Source organism: Rhagoletis pomonella, unplaced genomic scaffold (genome assembly GCF_013731165.1).
Source record: "Rhagoletis pomonella isolate Grant_MI unplaced genomic scaffold, Rhpom_1.0 Rhpom_scaffold_00008, whole genome shotgun sequence".
In the NCBI taxonomy this organism is placed as follows: Eukaryota; Metazoa; Arthropoda; class Insecta; order Diptera; family Tephritidae; genus Rhagoletis; species Rhagoletis pomonella.
In genome coordinates, this window is record NW_023458562.1 from 39,548,795 (window position 1) to 39,568,871 (window position 20,077).

Consider the following 20,077-nt stretch of genomic DNA (forward strand, 5'->3'; position numbering starts at 1 on the left):
GACGGACAGACGGACAGACAGACATGGCTTAATCGATTTCTCTTTTCATTCTGATCATTTATGTATACATTTGTCTATATCTATCTCGATTCGTTTTGGCTGTTACAAATAACCGTTATGTGAACAAAATTAATATACCCTTGTGCACAAGTGCGCTCGGGTATAAACAACTAAATTGAAAAAACTAAAAGAGTGCTTAGACGAATGGGTATGAAGAAATCGAAAAATTTTCATAATACTTCCGTTTCCCTCTTTCGCGGATATAAAGTTATCTCAGAGACCCTTTGACTAAAAGTATTAATAGTCCCGTAATACAGAATTCATTTAACAAGCGCTTCATCATTCAAATATAATAATCATATATCCCCACACGCTCAACTAAAAGTATAGAACTGTTTCCATTTAAGCAATTATTATTAACAACAACTTATCTACAATAAAATTACCGAGGTGGGGTTTCAGATTTGTATTACTTTAACTTTCAATAATAACAGCCTGTCGTTGAGCGAAAGCATAAAACTGTACAAATATAAATAAGAACTTATGTATAAGCGAACATATGATATATCGTCGCTGGAATAATGAAATAGTGCAACATGAAAAGTATAGTTTTGAGAAAAACGAATTGGAAGTTTTTATAAACCATTACAAACCCTACAAACACAATTTCGTTTTACGCGAATAAATCAGTGAGCCAAAGAGATATTTAAGAAAACTAAAGTTTTTTCTAATAGATTAAAGGATTGTCTATCCAATGGTGCAATCATCGAATAATTGTGTATGTGGCATTTACACTGTTTCTTTATTCGAGCGACGATATGTATGTATGTGAGTCTGTCCATATGTGTTTTTGTATTAAGGAAGAAAGAACATCTCACCTTCCATATAGAACATATATGCGCCACCGAAAACCCTTTATTGTTCATTATCTCCGTTGTTAGTGAGTTAGATGAAAAGTTTGTTGAAAATTGAGCGCCCGAGGAACGTCAATAGTTTCGCAATATTTGGAAAGGCATGAATCAGACACAAACATACTTAGAACAAAATTGCAAATTTTCCGATTGAAGATAGAAAAGCGTGGCATTACAGTGAACTGCAAATTGAGATTGAATGGGTAAAATAATCCACAAAATTTAAACTATCCGAAATATTTCACTAAACGGTGTAAGAAAATTAAATAAGATTTAAGACATCCTCAAGTCTGCTGGTATTTTGCTATGTTGATGTGGAAGCTTAACATTCAATACCCTCTATCTCTAATCTCCACAAATTTTAGTTATATTAAAATGCTCCTCCGGCTTAACTATCAAATAGTTCATATACTTACAGGCAAATTGCTCAACCTTGAAGCTTATGCAGAAATTTCGCAAGTTAAGCAACAAAAGCAGCATTTACGCGGAATTTTTTGTGCAAAAGCACTTTGCTCTGGTTCTTGCTAAAAATGATTATCTTGAGCAAATCTTCAAAAACGTTAAGTGAACAGGTTAACGCTAATAAAGAATCTCGAATTTATTTACTACTTAAAAATTTTCAAATAATCACACTTACAGTTCACATAAAGTACAGTTGACATAAAGTACACTTTTGACTGGTACTCTACATTTCAGTCCGATTTATCAGTTGAAGCTTTCAAAATTAAGGGTCGACTTGTCCGACATGGAAAAAGTTAAAGCATAAACAGACGGCAGCGTTGACCCGGATCAGCTCGTTAATTCGGAATTAATTCGGGATTAAGTCCTAGAGTTAATTGCCAGAATTAATTCAGATCAATGAAATTTTCGATGACAGCACTGGTGAAAACCAAAAAATTAAAAAAAGTAAAACAAGTGAGCAAGTAAAGCAAGTTGGTTTTATACCCGCGATATCCGAGTGGTCAGAACAGTGAACTAAAACCCAGCAACGCCCAGATTCGATCCCCACTCTGAGTGGTTCTTAAAAATATTTTCATTTATTTTTAATATTTTTGTGAATTATAAAAATTATTTAATTTCATTTTATTTTATATTTCTCACGGCAATCTACGTTTTTAGTTTTAATTTTAATTAAAAAGGCAATTATATTAAGAAAAATAAAAGTAATTGTTGAAGGAGCCAAAACAGATGTACAAACAAATTTGCTCAGTCCGTCTATGCTTTTACTTAATATTACGGTAGCAAAACTTCAAGTAATTTGTATTGCTGCAACTTCTGGCATACGTTTTTATAGATTTTTTGCCTCTAATAGGTACCCGGGTTGACCGCTACTCTACATAACTCTTTTTTTTTACTTGGAACAAGAAAAGTTCAACAAAAATAAAAAGTTTTCTGCTTGATTGCATAGCTATGATTCGGTTTTGATGATGAAATGATCAGGGGCCTCTGAGAAATTCGTTTTTATGCTGTAATAGCAACACCAATCAACTATCATCTAATTTCTTCCGCATTTGTTTTTTTACAAAATCGTTTAGTGTTATTCCTCTACATTTCCGTTTACATAGCTGAATTCCACTGTATATCGCACTTTTTGGTAGTTTTAACTTCTTATCCTTGCAAATGCGTAAATGCTCGTAATATTCGTACAAATTTGAGACCGTCATGCCTCGTATTCGCCTCGGCATGCGCCAGAAGCATTTGCTAATGTAAATACATTGCCGTACATTTTTGAACAAGTTTTGAATAGTTGGAATTTTATGAACCAACGAATTCATATGCTTGTGCAAGTGGGTGTGAAGTAAGTGGTAATTATAAAACCACAACTACTTTGTGACTAGTTTCCACATGCTCAATAATAAAGCTTCGTACCAAAGTACGCATTGCGCTGCCAACATAGCTAATGTAAATGCGACACTATCGTCAAAACTAACAGTAATAGCTACAATAAAACCATAATCGTCAGCTTTGTCATTATTATTGTCACTGCCAATGGCAACGAACAGACTATCTGATCACCCTTTCCAATTGTCTAAATGTCCCTTTTCTGCTCCGTAGATGTGACACGCCAGCGGAGTGACTCCGATTGTAAATTGCCTTCCCTCCATTCACGTAGTTAGAAATTTACATACATATATAGATGTTCATACGATGCAAGTGTTCACATATTGTTCTGCCGCATAGTTTAGAATGTACTCACAAGCATTTATAATCCCAAGTAAATATGTACATTTAGATATAGACAACTAGCGTTTTCACGAATACAATCCTATCGTATTATTCGGATTATACTTATGTGCATATATTGTATGTATATGGATGTGTATTAGGGTGTACCGTTTAAAAGTTTTTTTTAGCTACGCTATCGCAAGAGGTATCAAAATTTACGCAATTTCGAAAAAGGTAAAAAAATCAGAATTGTGTGTGATTTTGGTGGCTCCACCGCACCATGAAGTTTTGCACGTATTTTATATTGAAAAAATATATATATATTTTTCATAGAAATGGTAAAGAATCCTTGAAAATCATTTTTTTTTTTAAATGGCGAACTTTTTTTCTCTTCAGAAAACTTATTCCAAATTTCCACTAGACATTGAAATTACAAAAAATGTATGCCATTTAAAAAAATGCCAAGTAGAAATGAACTTAATAAATATTTTTTTAATGTAATGACACGATTATTTTTTAATGCCCGATTTTGTCATTTGTCATTTTTGGAATTTAATGCCTAGTGGTAATCCAGCATTATAATAGAATAGAATAATACCAATTTTTTTAATACTAATATGTATAGTTTATTATGGGTCCCCCAAAAACCCAAAAAATGCAATGGGGGGGACCATAAAATATCGTTAATATTAAAAAAATTAGGTGTCATTCCTTGAAGTCTCATAAAAAGAAAAAGGGTTCTCTAATTAAAAAATTTTGATTTCCTAGGATTCTATACCACTTTTATGAAAAAGTTTTTTTTTTTCAATATAAAATACACAATTCTGATTTTTTTTACCTTTTTCTTGACAAGCGTAAAATTACGCAAATTTTGGTACCTCTTGCGATAGTGTAGCTTAAAAAACTGTTAAACGGGGCACCCTAATGTGCATATGTATGAGGCGTTGCAGCTTCAATAAATACTTTTTAGATATTCTGAGAACCCATGAAATGTTTGATATATTTTGATGGCTTTCGCATTTTCACAACCGATTTGAATGTTAAAAATTGTTCTTAGCTACTTTTTTGCTTCAATTGTTTATTTGTGTTTTGCACGAACACGTCGTGCCTGCACTTGCATTTGGTGGCCCCAATCCCCTTGTACACCTAGTCGTATGAGCAATGATAAATACGGTTTAAATAGGCTACATTTAATTGAGCTCATTATGGTTTCTATCAAAATTCGGATCAGTGTATTATGAATATGTAGTTGAAATCATATCAACTCAATGTACATACTAAGTACAGTGCAATCGCAATTACGTGAGCACCGTTTGACGTAAACACCCTCTTTTAACACTGATGTAACGTGAACAAAAATTACGTGGTTATTTTTGCCTTTCGTGAAGTGCTTCTGCAAATGAAAAAGACGAGTGATTCGCTACCGCATCGTACTTGATGCAAAAAAAGAAAGTACTTAAGTTCTTAAAGATAGTGTTACACAAGCTTTTATTTATTGGGGTGGGAGTATTGAACATGAACCATTTCCTAAACATAAACTCCCTTGGTTTTAATTAGTTCATGTTGTCGCGAGTGCATTCTATCAGCCCTGTTCTGCATTTCGATTCCGTTCAAATTTTTAGGAATCGAAATGCATTGGTGTTCTTGATTTCGATTCCGACCAAATTTTTTCGATTTGAAAAGTTTGCACTTTGGCTAGTCGGAATGAAAAGTAATTGGCTAAGGAAACCCAAATATATATGCAGTTTGTCCGCCAAATATTTTCTATTGAATTTTCATGATATTGAGAGAATTTATAAGTCGTTATTGCTCTAATCTGTATTCAAATACTTTGATAAATCTGTATCTGAAAATTGCTCTTTAAAAACTACCTAGCCAAATAAAGCGAAAACGATCGTAATGAAACCGACCTGTTCTTGATTCCGCTTTAGCGCATGCGCAGTATTCATCGAAAATTTCCATATTGTGCTAATGGGCACAAAGACGTTGCATATGCCAAGGCGCTTGCATGAGCACAAAGTTCACAAGCGTTTTGTATGGAAGAAAATGCGCTAAAGCTTCGAAAAAAAAACAATCTAAAAAATCCACGTTAATCTTTGGGTACTTGAAACGTGCACTTCGTTATACTAAAATTGAATGGGCTACGAAACTGCATACTCGAAAATTTTTTAAAAACGCTAAATACAAAGTTTGAAGTTTTGATAAAAGTTTCATTAATTTTTCTGAATTTTGTACAAAGTTTGCAAGATTGATTTATATGGCTTTTTTTTATAGAATGAGCTATTTAAAACAAAAATAAACCATGATGGAAAATATTTTGAATATTGTAAAAAAAACTAAATTACGAACATTTCTGTGCGAGTGACTATTTATGTGTTTAAAAAATGCAAAAATTTTTATTTGTAAACTGCGGGGAACTTCATCCCTCATTTCCTCTCCATCTACAATCGCCTGATGATCGTTTTCGCTCTCCTCTGCAGCTCTCCGGCTCCTGTATTACAAAATGCAATGCCTTAGAAAAAGTGCTTCTGCCAATGTTATATCTTGGTCTTTAGCTACTCCCAACTGATAGGAGCCTGTTACTAAAAACCGGAGTGTGGCTGCCAGTTGCGTTTCGGTCAAATAAAACGATGCCTCTCCGTTAACCAATTTTGTTTTTGTTTTTGTCTAACAGCATTTTGAAAACATCTCTATTTATGCGATAAGATCCTATAAACCTAAAAGTTATCTACAGATCGAGTTAGATAAAGAAAATTACATTGAAGGGTAAACTTTCTTGGAGTCCAACTTTTGGAACATGTCCTTAGCTGAATTTTTTCGTTTTGGGCGTGCAATAGCAAGTCTTCTGGTTTGGGCACACCCAAAAATCATTGGCACTGGCATTTTTTCAGTTTTATACAGATTTGAATTAATTTTTACACAAATAACTGACAACAGCTGTTGCAACTTATTACCGAATCGAAATGAAAACGATTCGAAAACGATTTCGAACTTATTCGAACTCAATCGGAATTGAGAACACCACCACAAAAATTAGTCGGGATGTGTGTCGTTTTACTTTTCAAGTCGAGTCGAAATGCAGAACAGGTCTGTATATGTTTATTCACCGGAATACGAACGCAATTGTGAACATGTTTCCATATCTATTCCCCAATACGCTTATAAATAAAAGTATACACACTCGTTGAAATTAATAACTTTTTTACTAAGGAGCCCCATAACGGATAATAATTTTTATACCCGAGCGCAGTTATGCACAAGGGTATATTAACTTTGTTCGCATAACGGGTCAAACAGTCAAAACAAATCAAGATAGATATGGACAAATGTATACATAAATGATCCGAATGAAAAGAGAAGTCGATTGAGCCATGTCTGTATGTCCGTCCGTCTGTCCGTCTGCCCGTGTACACGATAACTCGAGCAAAAATTGAGATATCTCAACGAAATTTGGTATGTAGATTGCTCTTTCGTATCGCATTGCAGAGTAGCCACCTGAAGTATAATACTTTTATTACTCTGTTTAACAAATTCTAATTGACCATAGTTACCTTCTTCCATTTCGCAACACTTTTAGTCCGTGGCCCATCCGACTTGAATTCACTCCCTGTTCATCCTCGAGCGATGGCAACATTGCTTTACACTAAAGTTATTGAAATTTCAATTTGCTGCTTATTTCTTCTTTTTGGGTTAAAAACATATGTAGATTTTAAATTTTTTTTAAATAAAAAGGTGCACATTCTTATATGTTTGCTTAGCGCTCCCATGCTTTGGGAACATTTATTTGAGATTGCCATCACGTTCTCCCTTTTTCCTGCATTCGTGATAGATAAATCTTTCCCAAACAGGGTTTCCCCTTTTAGAATATTGTTCATGATAGGAGGAAAGAGAAGAAGGAAAAAAATCCCCGGAAAATTTTATTCAGAATAAGATGACAGGGAGTGAAGAAAAATTGTATTCAGAATTGGGCTGTTTATAATAGGCGACTTAGGGAAGGTTTCAAGACCAGGGCGAACTCCAGTAAGTACCACCAATTTTGGAGGGCACACTTATAAACCTTACTGAATGGTAGCTGCAATCAAAACAGTGGAGAAAACGAACCCAAACCCAAGTCATTGAGAAAGGACTGACCACCTGAATATGGAGAGGTACGAGTAGCAATTAAGGGGCTGAAAAACCATAAAACTGCTGGAGCTGTCGGCCTGTTAGCCGAGATATTCAAGTACGGCAGCGAAGAGTTGATAAGGTGCATGCATCATCTTTTATGCAGAATATGGTCAGATGAACGCATGCCCGACAACTGGATTCCACTTGCGCCATACGCACAAACTTCCGTGGGATCAGCATTCTAAAGATATGTTGCTGGGTCTTATCGAACGTATTGTATGAAAGACTGATGTACACCGTCAACGAACTGATTGGGCATTGTCTGTGTGAGTCTAGACCCAGAAATTTCACCATAGATTACGTAATCACAATATGCAAAATCTTAGAAAAGGCTCGCAAGAATAGAATCGATATCGATAGCACGTAACGATGTCTGAATTTGGTATACTTGGGAAACTATGACGGCTGTGTAAAATGACTCTGGGAAGGGTCTTTCTGAGCCATATGATGCAAAACGAGGGTTTAGAAAAGGTGACTCTGTCTCTCATGTAGTTTCTTTACGATAACAGTTAAAAGTGTGAAAAAGGATACTACTTGGTTTATTTTGGAACCAGCATTAATGTCAATAATAATCACCCTCCTTGCGAGAGTCGTTTCTCGAGAGTCGAATCGTATCGAAAATTTCGCGTCATTGCCTAAAATTTCCACTCGACTACTACATTAAAACGGAAAAACTTGGCAGCACGGTACAGTTTTCGACGATTTTAATCATTTAATTGTTTCAGCACGACAGTAGACAATGCCAATGTTGTCGAGTCGTAAAATATTACCTAATTTACGACTTGCGAATAACTCTTTCCAACAAGTGCTACTTTGGACTGAGTAGGCGATTGACAAGTAAAGTCCTCCCTCTTCGTACATTTATAAATCACACTCTATAAGTCACTCGTCATGCCAGTGCTGATGTATGTCGCCGGGGCATGGAGGATGAAAATATCTGATGGAAAGACCAGGTGGAGAAGAACTTGGCTTCTTTTCGCATTTCCAATTTGTGCCAGCAGGGGCAGATCAAAATCGGTTAAGCTCATACAGCGCTAATCAAGATGAAGAAGAGCAACCTTTTTTCGATAGACGGAGACGACGAATACCAGTCATTGATTTCATATAGTGATAAAAAAACTTGTGGATGTTGGTTGGATTCCTCCGAAAAGGTGATAAGATTATACATACAAACATTTATAGTTTGGAACTGATCTCTTCTCTGCCTTTTGATTTCGAGACAAACCGTCTCTCTCTCTCTCAACCCAATTCCAAAAGGGATAACTGAAAAATGTTTCAAGATTCGTCCTGCTAACAAAAAATTTAAGCAATCTTTGAAAATAAAAAAGTAGCTGTTATACGGTTTTAGTATTTTATAAAAAAAGTATTTAATAATTTATTTAGTCATCTTCTTAACTTACATTGTGACCTATTGTAACATAAAAAATATTTTCAGTTATCGGAGTATTAGAAAAAGGACATCCGAGTACTAATGGTACATGCATATAAGGTGCCAGTAATAATACATACGTTCAACAAAGCAATAGAGTATTTACTAACATCAAAGCACAAATAAGTCCAACATTAGCACGTCTATGATCTTGACATATTTTTCACCAAACGCAGCACCTATCTGTCCACTTCCACTCTCTGCTTCAGTGTATGTGGTAATTCATTGTAAATGAGACCCGGAACACGCGCTTTAAATGATATTAAAAAAATAATAATAATTTAAAGTGGTTGAAATCTGAGAGAAAATACACTACGTACTGTTGCATTTATATATCAAATCCGACCAAATAATCATCTCTTGTGAGAAACAGAAAACTCCGAGGCGTCCTCCTTTTAACGTGGAATCGTACACATTGTGTGAGTCCAAGACTAAATGTTCGCCTTCGTACATTCTGAAATTTTAATAATGTTTTGAGCTTTGGGAAACCATGGGACAGAGATAACTGTTTACCTCAAGCGAATCAAACCTATAGCCGGTCGATGCACCAGCGACCAGCGATAGGAAGTCTTCTCCTTCCAACCCACATTCAATGGATCCTTCCACAGCAGCTTGACTTGATCCGGTGTATCGCCCGAATGCCAAAGGCTATTACGCAACATTGAGCCAGGTCCAGTGATGCTGTCGACCAACTTGATTTGTATACCAGGTTCTGATGAAGCACGGAAAGGCGTTGATTCCCAATAAGTTTGTGCGGCTTTCTTCCACATCACTACATAGAACTTGCGGTTGCTTTGATAGCTAAATATGAAACCAACATAATCGTCATCTGTGTCATCGTTGACGTAGAATGTGCCTTCAAAATCCACACCACCAAAAGCATCGTGTCCAACCACCAAGCCTGGATCGCTGTTGAGAGTTTGAACAATCTCAGAGCCATTAGCATGCACTTCCCAATTGGGATCGCGCTGCGCATCACCCTCGGGATCGAGTATTACCGAACGGATTGTGCGGAAGTCAGTTGAATATATCATTGAGTTGTTCGGACAGTTATCAATGAAGTTGGGTGTGCCGTCCTCATCCTCATCGTACTCGCAAATGTCACCTTTTCCATTGCCTGGTTGTAAAAGTTAATTATAATACACTTAAAGCGATAAGTCCAGAAACATACGATTTAAATCTGTTTGATCGGGATTCCTGACCAGCGGGCAATTGTCGCGATGATTTGGAACCCCATCTCCATCCATGTCATCATCACAAGCGTCTCCTCTACAAAAAAGTTATTAAAAACAATTAAAAAAGAACTCGTTCGTGCAAAATCTCGGCAAAGACCTACATTCCATCTCCATCCGTATCCAATTGATCTGAATTGCTTATAGAGTTGCAGTTATCTTCGCTGTCCTGTATGCCATCGTCATCTCCATCAATATCCGAGTCACATGCATCTCCTACCAGATCGTTATCTCTGTCCTCCTGCGATGGATTTGGTATTGTCGGACAGTTATCGCAGGCGTCACCGATACCGTCGTTGTCCCCGTCGGACTGATTTGGGTTCGGCATAGTTGGGCAGTTGTCGTACATATTCGCAATATTATCGTTATCGATGTCGTCGTCGCAATCGTTGCCCATGCCATCGCGATCCGAATCCAATTGCTTCCGATTCGGCACAAACGGACAATTGTCGCAGGCATCTCCGACGCCATCATGGTCCGAGTCTGACTGATTGTCATTATAATCAAAAGGGCAGTTGTCTTGGTCATTCTTCTCGCCATCTCCATCAGCATCATCGTCACAACCATCTCCTATACCATCATTGTCTGCATCTTCCTGCCCGGAATTTGGCAAATCGGGACAATTGTCGCGTCTGCACCGTATATCAGCGCAATTTAAGTCAAAATCGACCCATCCGTCCAAATCTCGATCGCGGCCACAGATGAAGCCATTACCAGCCCAACCGACATTGCACTTGCAAGTGTACTTGAAGTTATCTGCGAGATGACAATAGGCATTGTGATCGCAAATAGTACCGTCTGGACACATGTCTGATGTAGGTAAGCAAATGCTGGTGCCATTGGAGAAATACCCATCAACACACTTGCACTGGTATGATCCCTACAAAAAATTATTTTATCAGATAAAGTCGTTAATATTTGCAGAAGAATCTTACAATCGTATTTACGCAAACCGAATACGCATGGCAATTAGCCAATCCTTTCGAACACTCGTCAATATCATTGCAGGTTTGCTTGCGAAAATCGGGTCCAATATATTCGGAGTAGAAGCCTGAAAAATGCGTCGACTAGAGATAAAAGTAGTGCTTAAAATAATTGTGACGGGTCACTCACCTCTACCATGAATTCCGTCGAAGCCTAGTGGGCAAGGTTCACATCGAAACCCAGGATTCAAATTGATACACTCTGTTTTCGGATCGCAAGGATGGTAAAGGTCGCATTCGTTGATGTCTCGACATTTGGTGCCGTTTAGATGAGTACCGGGTAGACAAGGTATGCAATGGAAGTAGGGAGGAAAGTCCATTTCAACGCACTCTACACCTACATACACACATGCGATAATAAAAGTAATGGAAAGCAAAGAGGGATTAAATTTTGTGGATTTCATTTCAATTACTTATTAGTAGGGCCCTGATTTCTATGCATTTACATAATTTTTTTGGTAAGTCGTATCAATCAAGAGTTTTGTGTTAAGGTGACATCGATTTGTTAGTCTATATTCTTACATATTTTGACCTAAATGCATATATGGGCATATTTTGGCAAAAATCATATTTAATTGCATGTTTTTATTAAACGCCGTTTGTCTAGAACGGACGAATCAGTCCACAATCGCAAGAGCATTTGATGATTCCAGGCAACTAAGAGGTACCGATTTCGTCGAAAATTAATTTAGGATTCTTCAATGTTGAAGGCGAAAAGAGCAATAGCTTCGAGTTGGATTGAAGCACGGTTTGCCTATAACAATGCAAACTACAGCTTCTTGTTAGAAGTATTATAATAAATAATAAATAAGGAAAGCTTTAACTTTCAACTATAATTTTAAAGAACTAAGCAAATTAAAAAAATATGGAAAAAATTTTATTTTTATATTATTGTTATTGAATTTTTTACTTTTTACTTTAAGTGCTTAATTTTTGAATCCTTATTTTAAAATTTTGAATATATATTTAATTAAATTTGTGTTTTTCGTGGCATTAAAAGTTAAAAGAACTAAGCAAATTAAAAAAAGTATGGAAAAAAATATGTATTCTTATATTATTATAAAAGAATTTTTTACATTTTACTTTAAGTGCTTAATTTTTTAATGCACATTTTAAAATTTTAGATATATATTTAATTAAATTTGATTATTTCGTGGCATTAGAAGTTAAAAGATGAAGAACAAATGCTAGAAGTCTTTATGCATATTTTGTTTGTTTTTAATGCATAATTAAGATTTTTAGTGCATAAAAATCCGGGCCTTACTTATCAGTAATCTGCTTCTTTAAGGTTTTAGAACACATATCTGGCGTGATCCCTTTTCCGAAACCGTAAAAATGTTTCGTTTTACTTCTCAACCCTAACCTAACCGTGCTCCTAAAATAGTAAATTGCAAAATTTTTTATCTGTTGCTGTGCCATTTTAACGTTGCTGTTTTTTTTCAATCGCAAAAGCCAAAGGTAAAATTATGAACAGTCAAAACGCTGAGTAAACTTCGTCGGAAGCAAAGGAAAAGCTTGTTGACGAAATTCGACGAGAATAAATTTATTTGTAATTTTGCCGGTCACAAGATCAGCTGCCAGCGAAAAATAGAATTAATTGTCTCTTCACTTTATTCGCAGATAGTTTTCAGAAAGAAGCTGAATGGAAAATTTTGGGGATTAATATGTTCGCTTCTTTATCTTCATAATTGTGTATTGAGTTTTTTCGCATAACGGTTGTTTGTAACAGCCCAGACGAATCCAGATAGATATAGACAAATGTAGACATAAACGATCTGAATGAAAACAGGAGTCGATTAAGCCATGTCTGTCTGTCCGTCCGTGTACATGATAACTCGAGCAAAAAATGAGATATCTCAACGAAATTTGGTGTGCAGGTTGCCCTTTATCTATGCTAGGTTGGTATTGAAAATGGGCGAAATCGGTCTGTAACCACGCCCACTTCCCACATAACGATATTTTCGAAAAATGCAAAAACTGCGATATTTCAGTAAAAATTCGATGCAAATTGTTCAAAAAAAATAGTATGTAGAGTAGAATTATGGTAAAAAATAATCTTATTATGAAATTTTTGGAAAATGGGCGTGGCAGCGCCCACTTATGATGAAATTCTGTATCTCAGCAGCGGCTTCACCAATCCCTAACAAACTCGGTACGACGCTTGGGTAGGGTCTAGCTAAGAAGTCTGTTCAAAATCTTTGAAATTAGGTAATAACCATGCCCACCTGCCATATAACGGTAATTTACACAAACACTATAAATCAGAACTACTGGAGCTAATTCACTTAAAATCGATGATTGCAATAATCAGCTAGCATAAAATTAGAATATTATAAATTTTTGAAAAATGGGCGTGGCCCACCCACTTATGACCACAACTGTGTATCTCGGTAACCGATTTATCAATTTCTACCAAACTCGGTGCACTTAATAACCTTGGTACGAAAAAGCAATTTGTTGAAAATTGTTCAAATCGGACTAAAATTACTCTTGCTTCGCGTATAACGGTAAATTTCAGATATACGAAAACTCCGATATTTCAATGAGGACGCTAATTTACTCCAAGTTAATAGTTACAACAATCTCCTAACATTAAATAAGACTGCTATAGACTTTTAGGAATTGGTCGTAGCACCGTCCACTTCATAACTACAAAGGTGTACCTCGGTAACCACTTAATCGATTTGAACCTAACTAGGTTCAATTATATCATTAAGTCTAACTCTGCATATTATCGGAAACGTTTGAAATCGGGTTAACATCCCTACTTATCATGCAACGGTAGTTCAGGGAAAGTTGAAACGACGATATTTGATACTTGCGCCGATACTTATACTTCTTTACTTGTATTTTTTTTTTTTGTTGGTCGGAAACTGGGCTTAAAACTAGGCACACCGCAGGTGGCCGTAAATTACGTCCTCAAATTCGAAGTTGCTTGAGTTGTATGAGGTGTGTTTCATTTAAAGCTGATGTGGCGCTTAGTCAATACTGAGTCGGGCAGGGGTCCCTCCTTCGAGATGAAGATATAAGTCTTGCATGCTTGGCAGACTCGTAAAATAACATCAAAAACGATTGACGATTACTTTACAATAGGGATTGAGATCGCGTTACAGTTTTGGTTTAGTTTTGCAAGAGAAAAAAATTTAATATCAAAAACGTTCCCATATAAGAGCCAAATAGGAAAAAAGCTTTGTGAGCAGTTTCAAAGTGAACAGAAAGGTTCGGGAACGTTTCCGCAAAGAACAAAATGGGAAAAAAGTTCTCGGGAACGTTCTCAGCATGAACAGAACGAGAGCAAAACTTCCGGGAGGTTTCCAATGAGGACAAAATAAGAAAGTATCGAGAACATTTTTAAGGAGGAATAAATAGGAACAAAACTCTGGGGAACGTTCTGCCAGAGAACAAAACGAAAAAAAAATTTGAATAAGAGGGGCGTCTGCGTGTTGGGATGAAAATCGTTTCCGTGTGAGATCGTTTTTCGTTAAGGGGAACGGTCCATTTATGGAACAATATTTCATTTTGTGCAAAAGGAGTTCGTGTTTTAAATCTTTCGTTTACTTTATTTGCAGAATTATTTTTCAGTTCTTTGTTGATTAATTTCAATATTTAAACATTTCAAGCTAGTGGAATGCTATGGGAAAAATTGTGTTCTTGCTTCCTTTCTCGGGAACGTTCTCAGCAATAACAGAATGAGAATAAAACTGCCGGAAGGTTTCCAATGAGAACAAAATAAGAAAGTATCGAGAACATTTTTAAGGAGGAATAAATAAGAACCAAATTATGGGGAACGTTCTGCTAGAGAACAAAAGGAGAAAAAAATTTGAATAAGAGGGGCGTCTTCGTATTGGGATGAAAAATCGTTTCAGTGTGATCATTTCAACTTACAGATCGTTTATCGTCCATTTATGGAACAATGTTTCATTTTTTGTGCAAGATAAGTTCATGTCTAAAATCTTTCGTTTACTTTATTTGCACAATTATCTTTCAGTTCTTTGTTGATTAGTTTTAATATTTAAACATTACAAACTAGTGGAATGCTATGCTTCTTTCCATTTGTTCCCATTTCGCTCTCTGTCTGAAATTTCCTGAGACTTAAGTTCCCAAATTGTTAATTGAAAGAAAGTTCTTAAGACTTTTGTTCCCGTTTTGCTCTTTGCAAAACATTCCAGAAGCTTGTTCTCTTAGAAATGTTCCCGAAAGTATCGTTCGTATTGTGTACTCTTTGGGAATGTTTCATAGCGTTTTATTTTAATATAATTCCCATTTTTCAACACTCAGCAGACATAACATCGATAGTATTTCCTCTATGCAGTAATCTCTAAGTTGTCTCAAAGTATCATTACCGGATTACATTTTTTTAATCTTTTTTTATTGATTCCTTTTACTAACACATAAATGAATAGCGTTCATTTGTAGATATTCTCCTCGAACCAATCAGATCTAACCTATCGTCGGTGATAAAATAATCTGTCACCTGTATCTGATCGTGTTTATAAAATTCTTTAATCAAACAAAAATTAACAAATTAAAAATTTATATGCATTTTTATTACCTTTTTCCTTTTTTTTAAATCATGTTCTAAGTAAATTTTTTAGGTGAGTTTAAAGTAGGTTGTATTGAAAGTGCTGTCAAATATTTTGCGATTCATGATTCAAGTGTTTGGTAGGAAAAATATATGGTAGAGCTCATCTGCTTTTAATACAATTGTGTTATATACTAATTTTGTGAGATCTTTATTTATATTATGAGTTATTATTAAGCAATATTGGTCTAGTTCCTTGGCAAAAAAAGTTATAAGTGGTTATATTTAATTACAGAATTTGAAGTTTTGTTTCGTGTTTGTTGCATAATGTTAGAAATTCATTGCAAATGTTTACCACAATTGAATTTTCGTTTCCACATAGTTAGATAAGAATAATTCAACACCGAAGCATGTCCCACCCGTGTACGTGTGGTACAGTTGACAGAGCTAGGTTTACAGCGCTGGTAAGCTTTATTTGTTTGTTGAGGAGAAGGGGGAAACGCGGACTCGCCCATTACCTATATACCCTTGTGGACAGTTTTTAAGTTAAAAAGTTAAAAGTCTAGCACATTACATACCATATAAATCGTACAAAATTTATAAAAATTCAACAAACTAACAATTACACCCAAAATATTGGAACTTTTTGTTCAAAGTGTTTAGAAAAATTCTAGGTATGTGCCTAGTTTTATAGCCCATTGAATTTATGTAGGTAAAAGTGAACATTTCAAGACGCTAGGAAATCACGTTGATTTTTATAAGCTTTTATTTTTAATATTTTTTTTGGCTGACGGTGCTAGGCATTTTCTTCTATATAAAAGGCACTATCCTAAGTCTAAGTTAAACTGTGACTGAATTGAACTCCTACTTGGCTTTTTATATTTTTTAATAACTAATCTTTAATATGTACCACACTAAAAGCCCCTTTTGATATAAAAATTCGTACGTGTCCTAACCGTGACGAACGTTGTCCCACCCGTGATAGAGGAATTTCATTTTTGTTTTTTATAATAAAGCCATAATTTTTGTTGTAGTTTTTGCTTTGTTTGTATTCGTGGTTCCTTGCGTTAATATAACTCATCAAGTTCACACAGAAAAGTGAAATAAATTCGCAAAGTTTTCGTAAAATATGTGTGCTCCAAAAAGCAGGTTCTTTTTTGTTTGTCCCACCCGTGACAGAAGAAATAACTCCAATTTTTTCCGTATAAAAGTAAGCTGGAATTTTTGTCGTAATTTGTAATAACTCATATAATAGTCAGTTAGGTGTAGCTTAGCTTTATCAAAACATGGAATTGTCGAATACTTTATACTTATATTTAAACAAGAAAGAACATTGTATCTGTACAAATGTCCCACCCGTGACAATGGAATCGCGAAAAAAAATGTTTTGAACTTTTAGATTGTTTTTTTATTTTTTTTTATCGCAGCCTGTTTAATAGTCCAGCTGCCGTGATGAGGATTTGACATACGCCTGCAGTAGTACTTCCAGAATACGATAGCATATATGCTCTTAAGACAATTGTTTCTTAAGTCGACTTAAGCGTTTATTGCTTTTGAACACAGAGTTTATGAGAGTGTAACGATTTGCAGGTGACATACCATTTAAGTTCCACGGGAACTGATTGTCGTAGACCGTTTTGCAGTATCACCGACGATATATATAATAGTCCAAAAATTTACCGAATTAACCTATACAAATAACACTGGTTTACAGCAAAAATGTTCTGTGAATGCCACTATCCAATTGCTTTGCAGAATTGCTCGGTGATTCCGAAAATCGAGTTAATTTTCTTTTTATGGATACGTTTTCCAGATATTTTCAATTCACCGTTATTCAGCTTAAAGCAAAATTGGTTCCTTTTAATCACGTATATTTTACGAACCAATTTAGCAATCTTAATATAAAATACGGCAAATTAAAGCTAATAAAATTCTCCATAAACCGTATATGCATCACATTCCGATAGGACTTATAATTTCTGACAAATTAATTAATCACTCCAGTTTTTTTTTTATTTTTTCGTTTCTGACAATATAATTATCATTCCATTTTTTTTTTATTTTTTTATGAAAAAATTACAAAATAAATAAAACTTTAACAGAATAAAAATTTAAAAAGTAACAGGTTCTGTGCCAAATTTTTGCATTTGTGCTAAAGCCTGTTCTTTTACAACAAAAAAATCAAGTTGCTAATGAAGGAAAGCGAGGGATAAATGAAGATGTAATGAGTGGTGAAATGAAAATACGAAAAGATTTTTGTAAAAAATTAACAGGAAAGAAAGTCACTCATACGCCACGTACACCTGAGTAACACGCTTTACTGCTCATATTTCATACAAAAAGTGTTTACGCATTTTAATTTGACCACTCTTACTTCTTTATTTATCCATCGATTTTCTTCATTAGTAATTTTTTTTTAACAGAACAGGCTTTAGCACAAATGCAAAAATTTGGCACAGAACCTGTTACTTTTTAAATTTTTCTTCTGTTAAAGCTTGATTTTTTTTTTTAATCTTTTCATTCAAAAATATACAAAAAATCATGATAAAAAAATAGGAAGGTAGAACCGCTGAGAGGTATTTTTCAAATTCTTGACGTTTGCAAGCAATTTAATTTTAAAATTTTACACACAAACTCACACACACATTCTCATTTTCAATCTCAAACAACAACAACTTTGAACAATTTTTCTTTTTTTACTCTCAAGTTTATATGATTTTAAAATTTTGGCAAACTTCAAAAAAAAAATCATGGCCGACGAGTTGAGCGAACGGTTTTACCTTACTATGTTTTTATTATGCAAAAAATGTAATGAATAATTATATTGTCAGAAACTATCATCAGTCCTATCGGAAAGTGATGTAATATAGTTTATGGAGAATTTTATTAGCAAGATATACGTGAAGAAGTGCAACCACTTTTTGTTTTGAGCTTAATAACGGTAGATTCAAAATATCTCAAACATATCAATAGAAAAAAAAAATTAACCCGATTTTCGGAATTAACGAGCAATTCTACACAGAAATTGGATAAGGGCGTCTTGAGAACAAAAACCAAACTAAAATTTGTGATGCAGTGTAATTTGAGTATTCAAGCAAATAGTGTTGAATTGCATGAGCCACTTTCCCGGCTTTAGTGTCAGTTCCCTGAAAATTGTATATCCCTTCAGGCGCACTCCCATTCTAACCAAACGTAAATTAGCAGTCTAAGCCATTTGATGTGAGGTGATTTAAAAAAAAAAAATTGTTTTCCGCATACCAAATCAATCCAGAAAATGGAAAATATAAAGATAGAGCAAATTGAATTAAAACACACAGCCTTTTTAATAAAAATGTAATGTAAAAATTTTATTAGCTTTATATAAATTATAACTTTAAATACTATTTTTAGAAACATTAAATGTTTAATATTATACTTTTTCAATACATAATTTCCATTTTCTGTGTTAATTTGGTGCAACATTTTCTGCATGTGTACAGAGCAAATTTTGTTCCACATTCCCAATGTTATTGAGTTAGAATTTGACCATCGACTTAAGTGGCCTGGGCTGAGTACTTTCGCGTGTATTTAGTTTCGCGCTGATATTGTTGAACACTTTGGACTGGCACTACAAAGTTTCCTGTATGACAACAACAAAAGAAGAGAAAACATAAATTAGTTTTAAGTCGGAAATGTCAGCCTACTAAAAAGTGAATCTGCCTCAACCCATGGGCATGGGCACTAGTTATATTAGCAGTTAGCCCCATAAAAAGCTGAGTATGTGGTAATTTTGAGAAAATAAAAAATCAATTAACACCCGTGTCGAAAAACTTCTCGCCTCAGGTGAAAAGTGAATGAGAGAATACTTGCTGACCCGCCACTTGAATGGCAATTCAAATTGTCCATTTTAAAGACTTTCGAGTATGAAATTTGCCAATACAATAAATCATAAATTGACAGTTGGTACAAGTAACGATGAGCAACAACAACCATGCGCAACAACAACAAGCTTGTGAATACCTTCATTATTTAACGCGTTGAAGTTTACTTACCAGAGGGACAAGGTCCATCCACACAGGGATTGTGTTTGGTGCAGCTACGTCCATCACCTTCATAGCCAATGGGACAGGCATCACACTGAGCTCCATTCAACGTATCGTGACACTGAACGCCTCTGCAATAATAAAAGAACAACGGAAAAAAAACATTAAAACTACAAAAATAAAAAGGAGAAGAGTTTTAATGAAATGTTGTGGTAGTGGACCATTTGGTTTTGCTACGCGACGTGCGTTATGGCTTAGCACGCTTGACAGCGAAAGCAGCAACAGTGTGTATGTTGGCGCAAGCAAATATAAATTATCTTGGCAGCAGCTCCGATCAGTTCGTTGTATAGTTTCGCGCCATTTGACAGACCAAATAAGCTGAAAGACGATTTTCACATGAACTTCGGATATTTCACACACCATGTGTGAATATGAGGTGGATGCGGCAAAGACAAAAAACAAGTGAAATATGGCAAGCAGGAAAAGAAATCAAGCATCGTAAATAGAAGAAAACCAGATCTTGGTTTCTATTGAAAACGCGATAATTTTTATAGAAGGTATCTTCGATTTAATTCTACAATAAATATTTTAATAGGCACTAAGCTCTTAAAGGCCGTTTCCTCAATGCCCTGTTAGCTCTCATCT

The 20,077-nt window shown here is 35.1% G+C and overlaps 1 protein-coding gene across 2 annotated transcripts in view; it reads right to left on the bottom strand.

Annotated features, from left to right (window-relative positions):
- Positions 1-8,589: 8,589 nt before the first annotated feature.
- The window catches only part of LOC118744852 (cartilage oligomeric matrix protein-like), a 54,104-nt gene continuing 42,616 nt past the window's right edge, over positions 8,590-20,077 (bottom strand). The window contains exons 9-16 of one of the 2 annotated variants that reach the window (XM_036478227.1): positions 19,442-19,563; positions 11,019-11,225; positions 10,841-10,956; positions 10,010-10,785; positions 9,845-9,942; positions 9,187-9,790; positions 8,994-9,127; positions 8,590-8,923 (exon numbers count right to left, since the gene is read on the bottom strand). In XM_036478227.1, the coding sequence (XP_036334120.1) occupies positions 8,853-8,923; positions 8,994-9,127; positions 9,187-9,790; positions 9,845-9,942; positions 10,010-10,785; positions 10,841-10,956; positions 11,019-11,225; positions 19,442-19,563 (2,128 nt within the window). In that variant the 3' untranslated portion in view covers positions 8,590-8,852. Of the gene's footprint in view, positions 8,924-8,993; positions 9,128-9,186; positions 9,791-9,844; positions 9,943-10,009; positions 10,786-10,840; positions 10,957-11,018; positions 11,226-18,813; positions 19,030-19,441; positions 19,564-20,077 lie in introns of those variants that run through there. The other variant, XM_036478228.1, reaches the window with a different exon arrangement.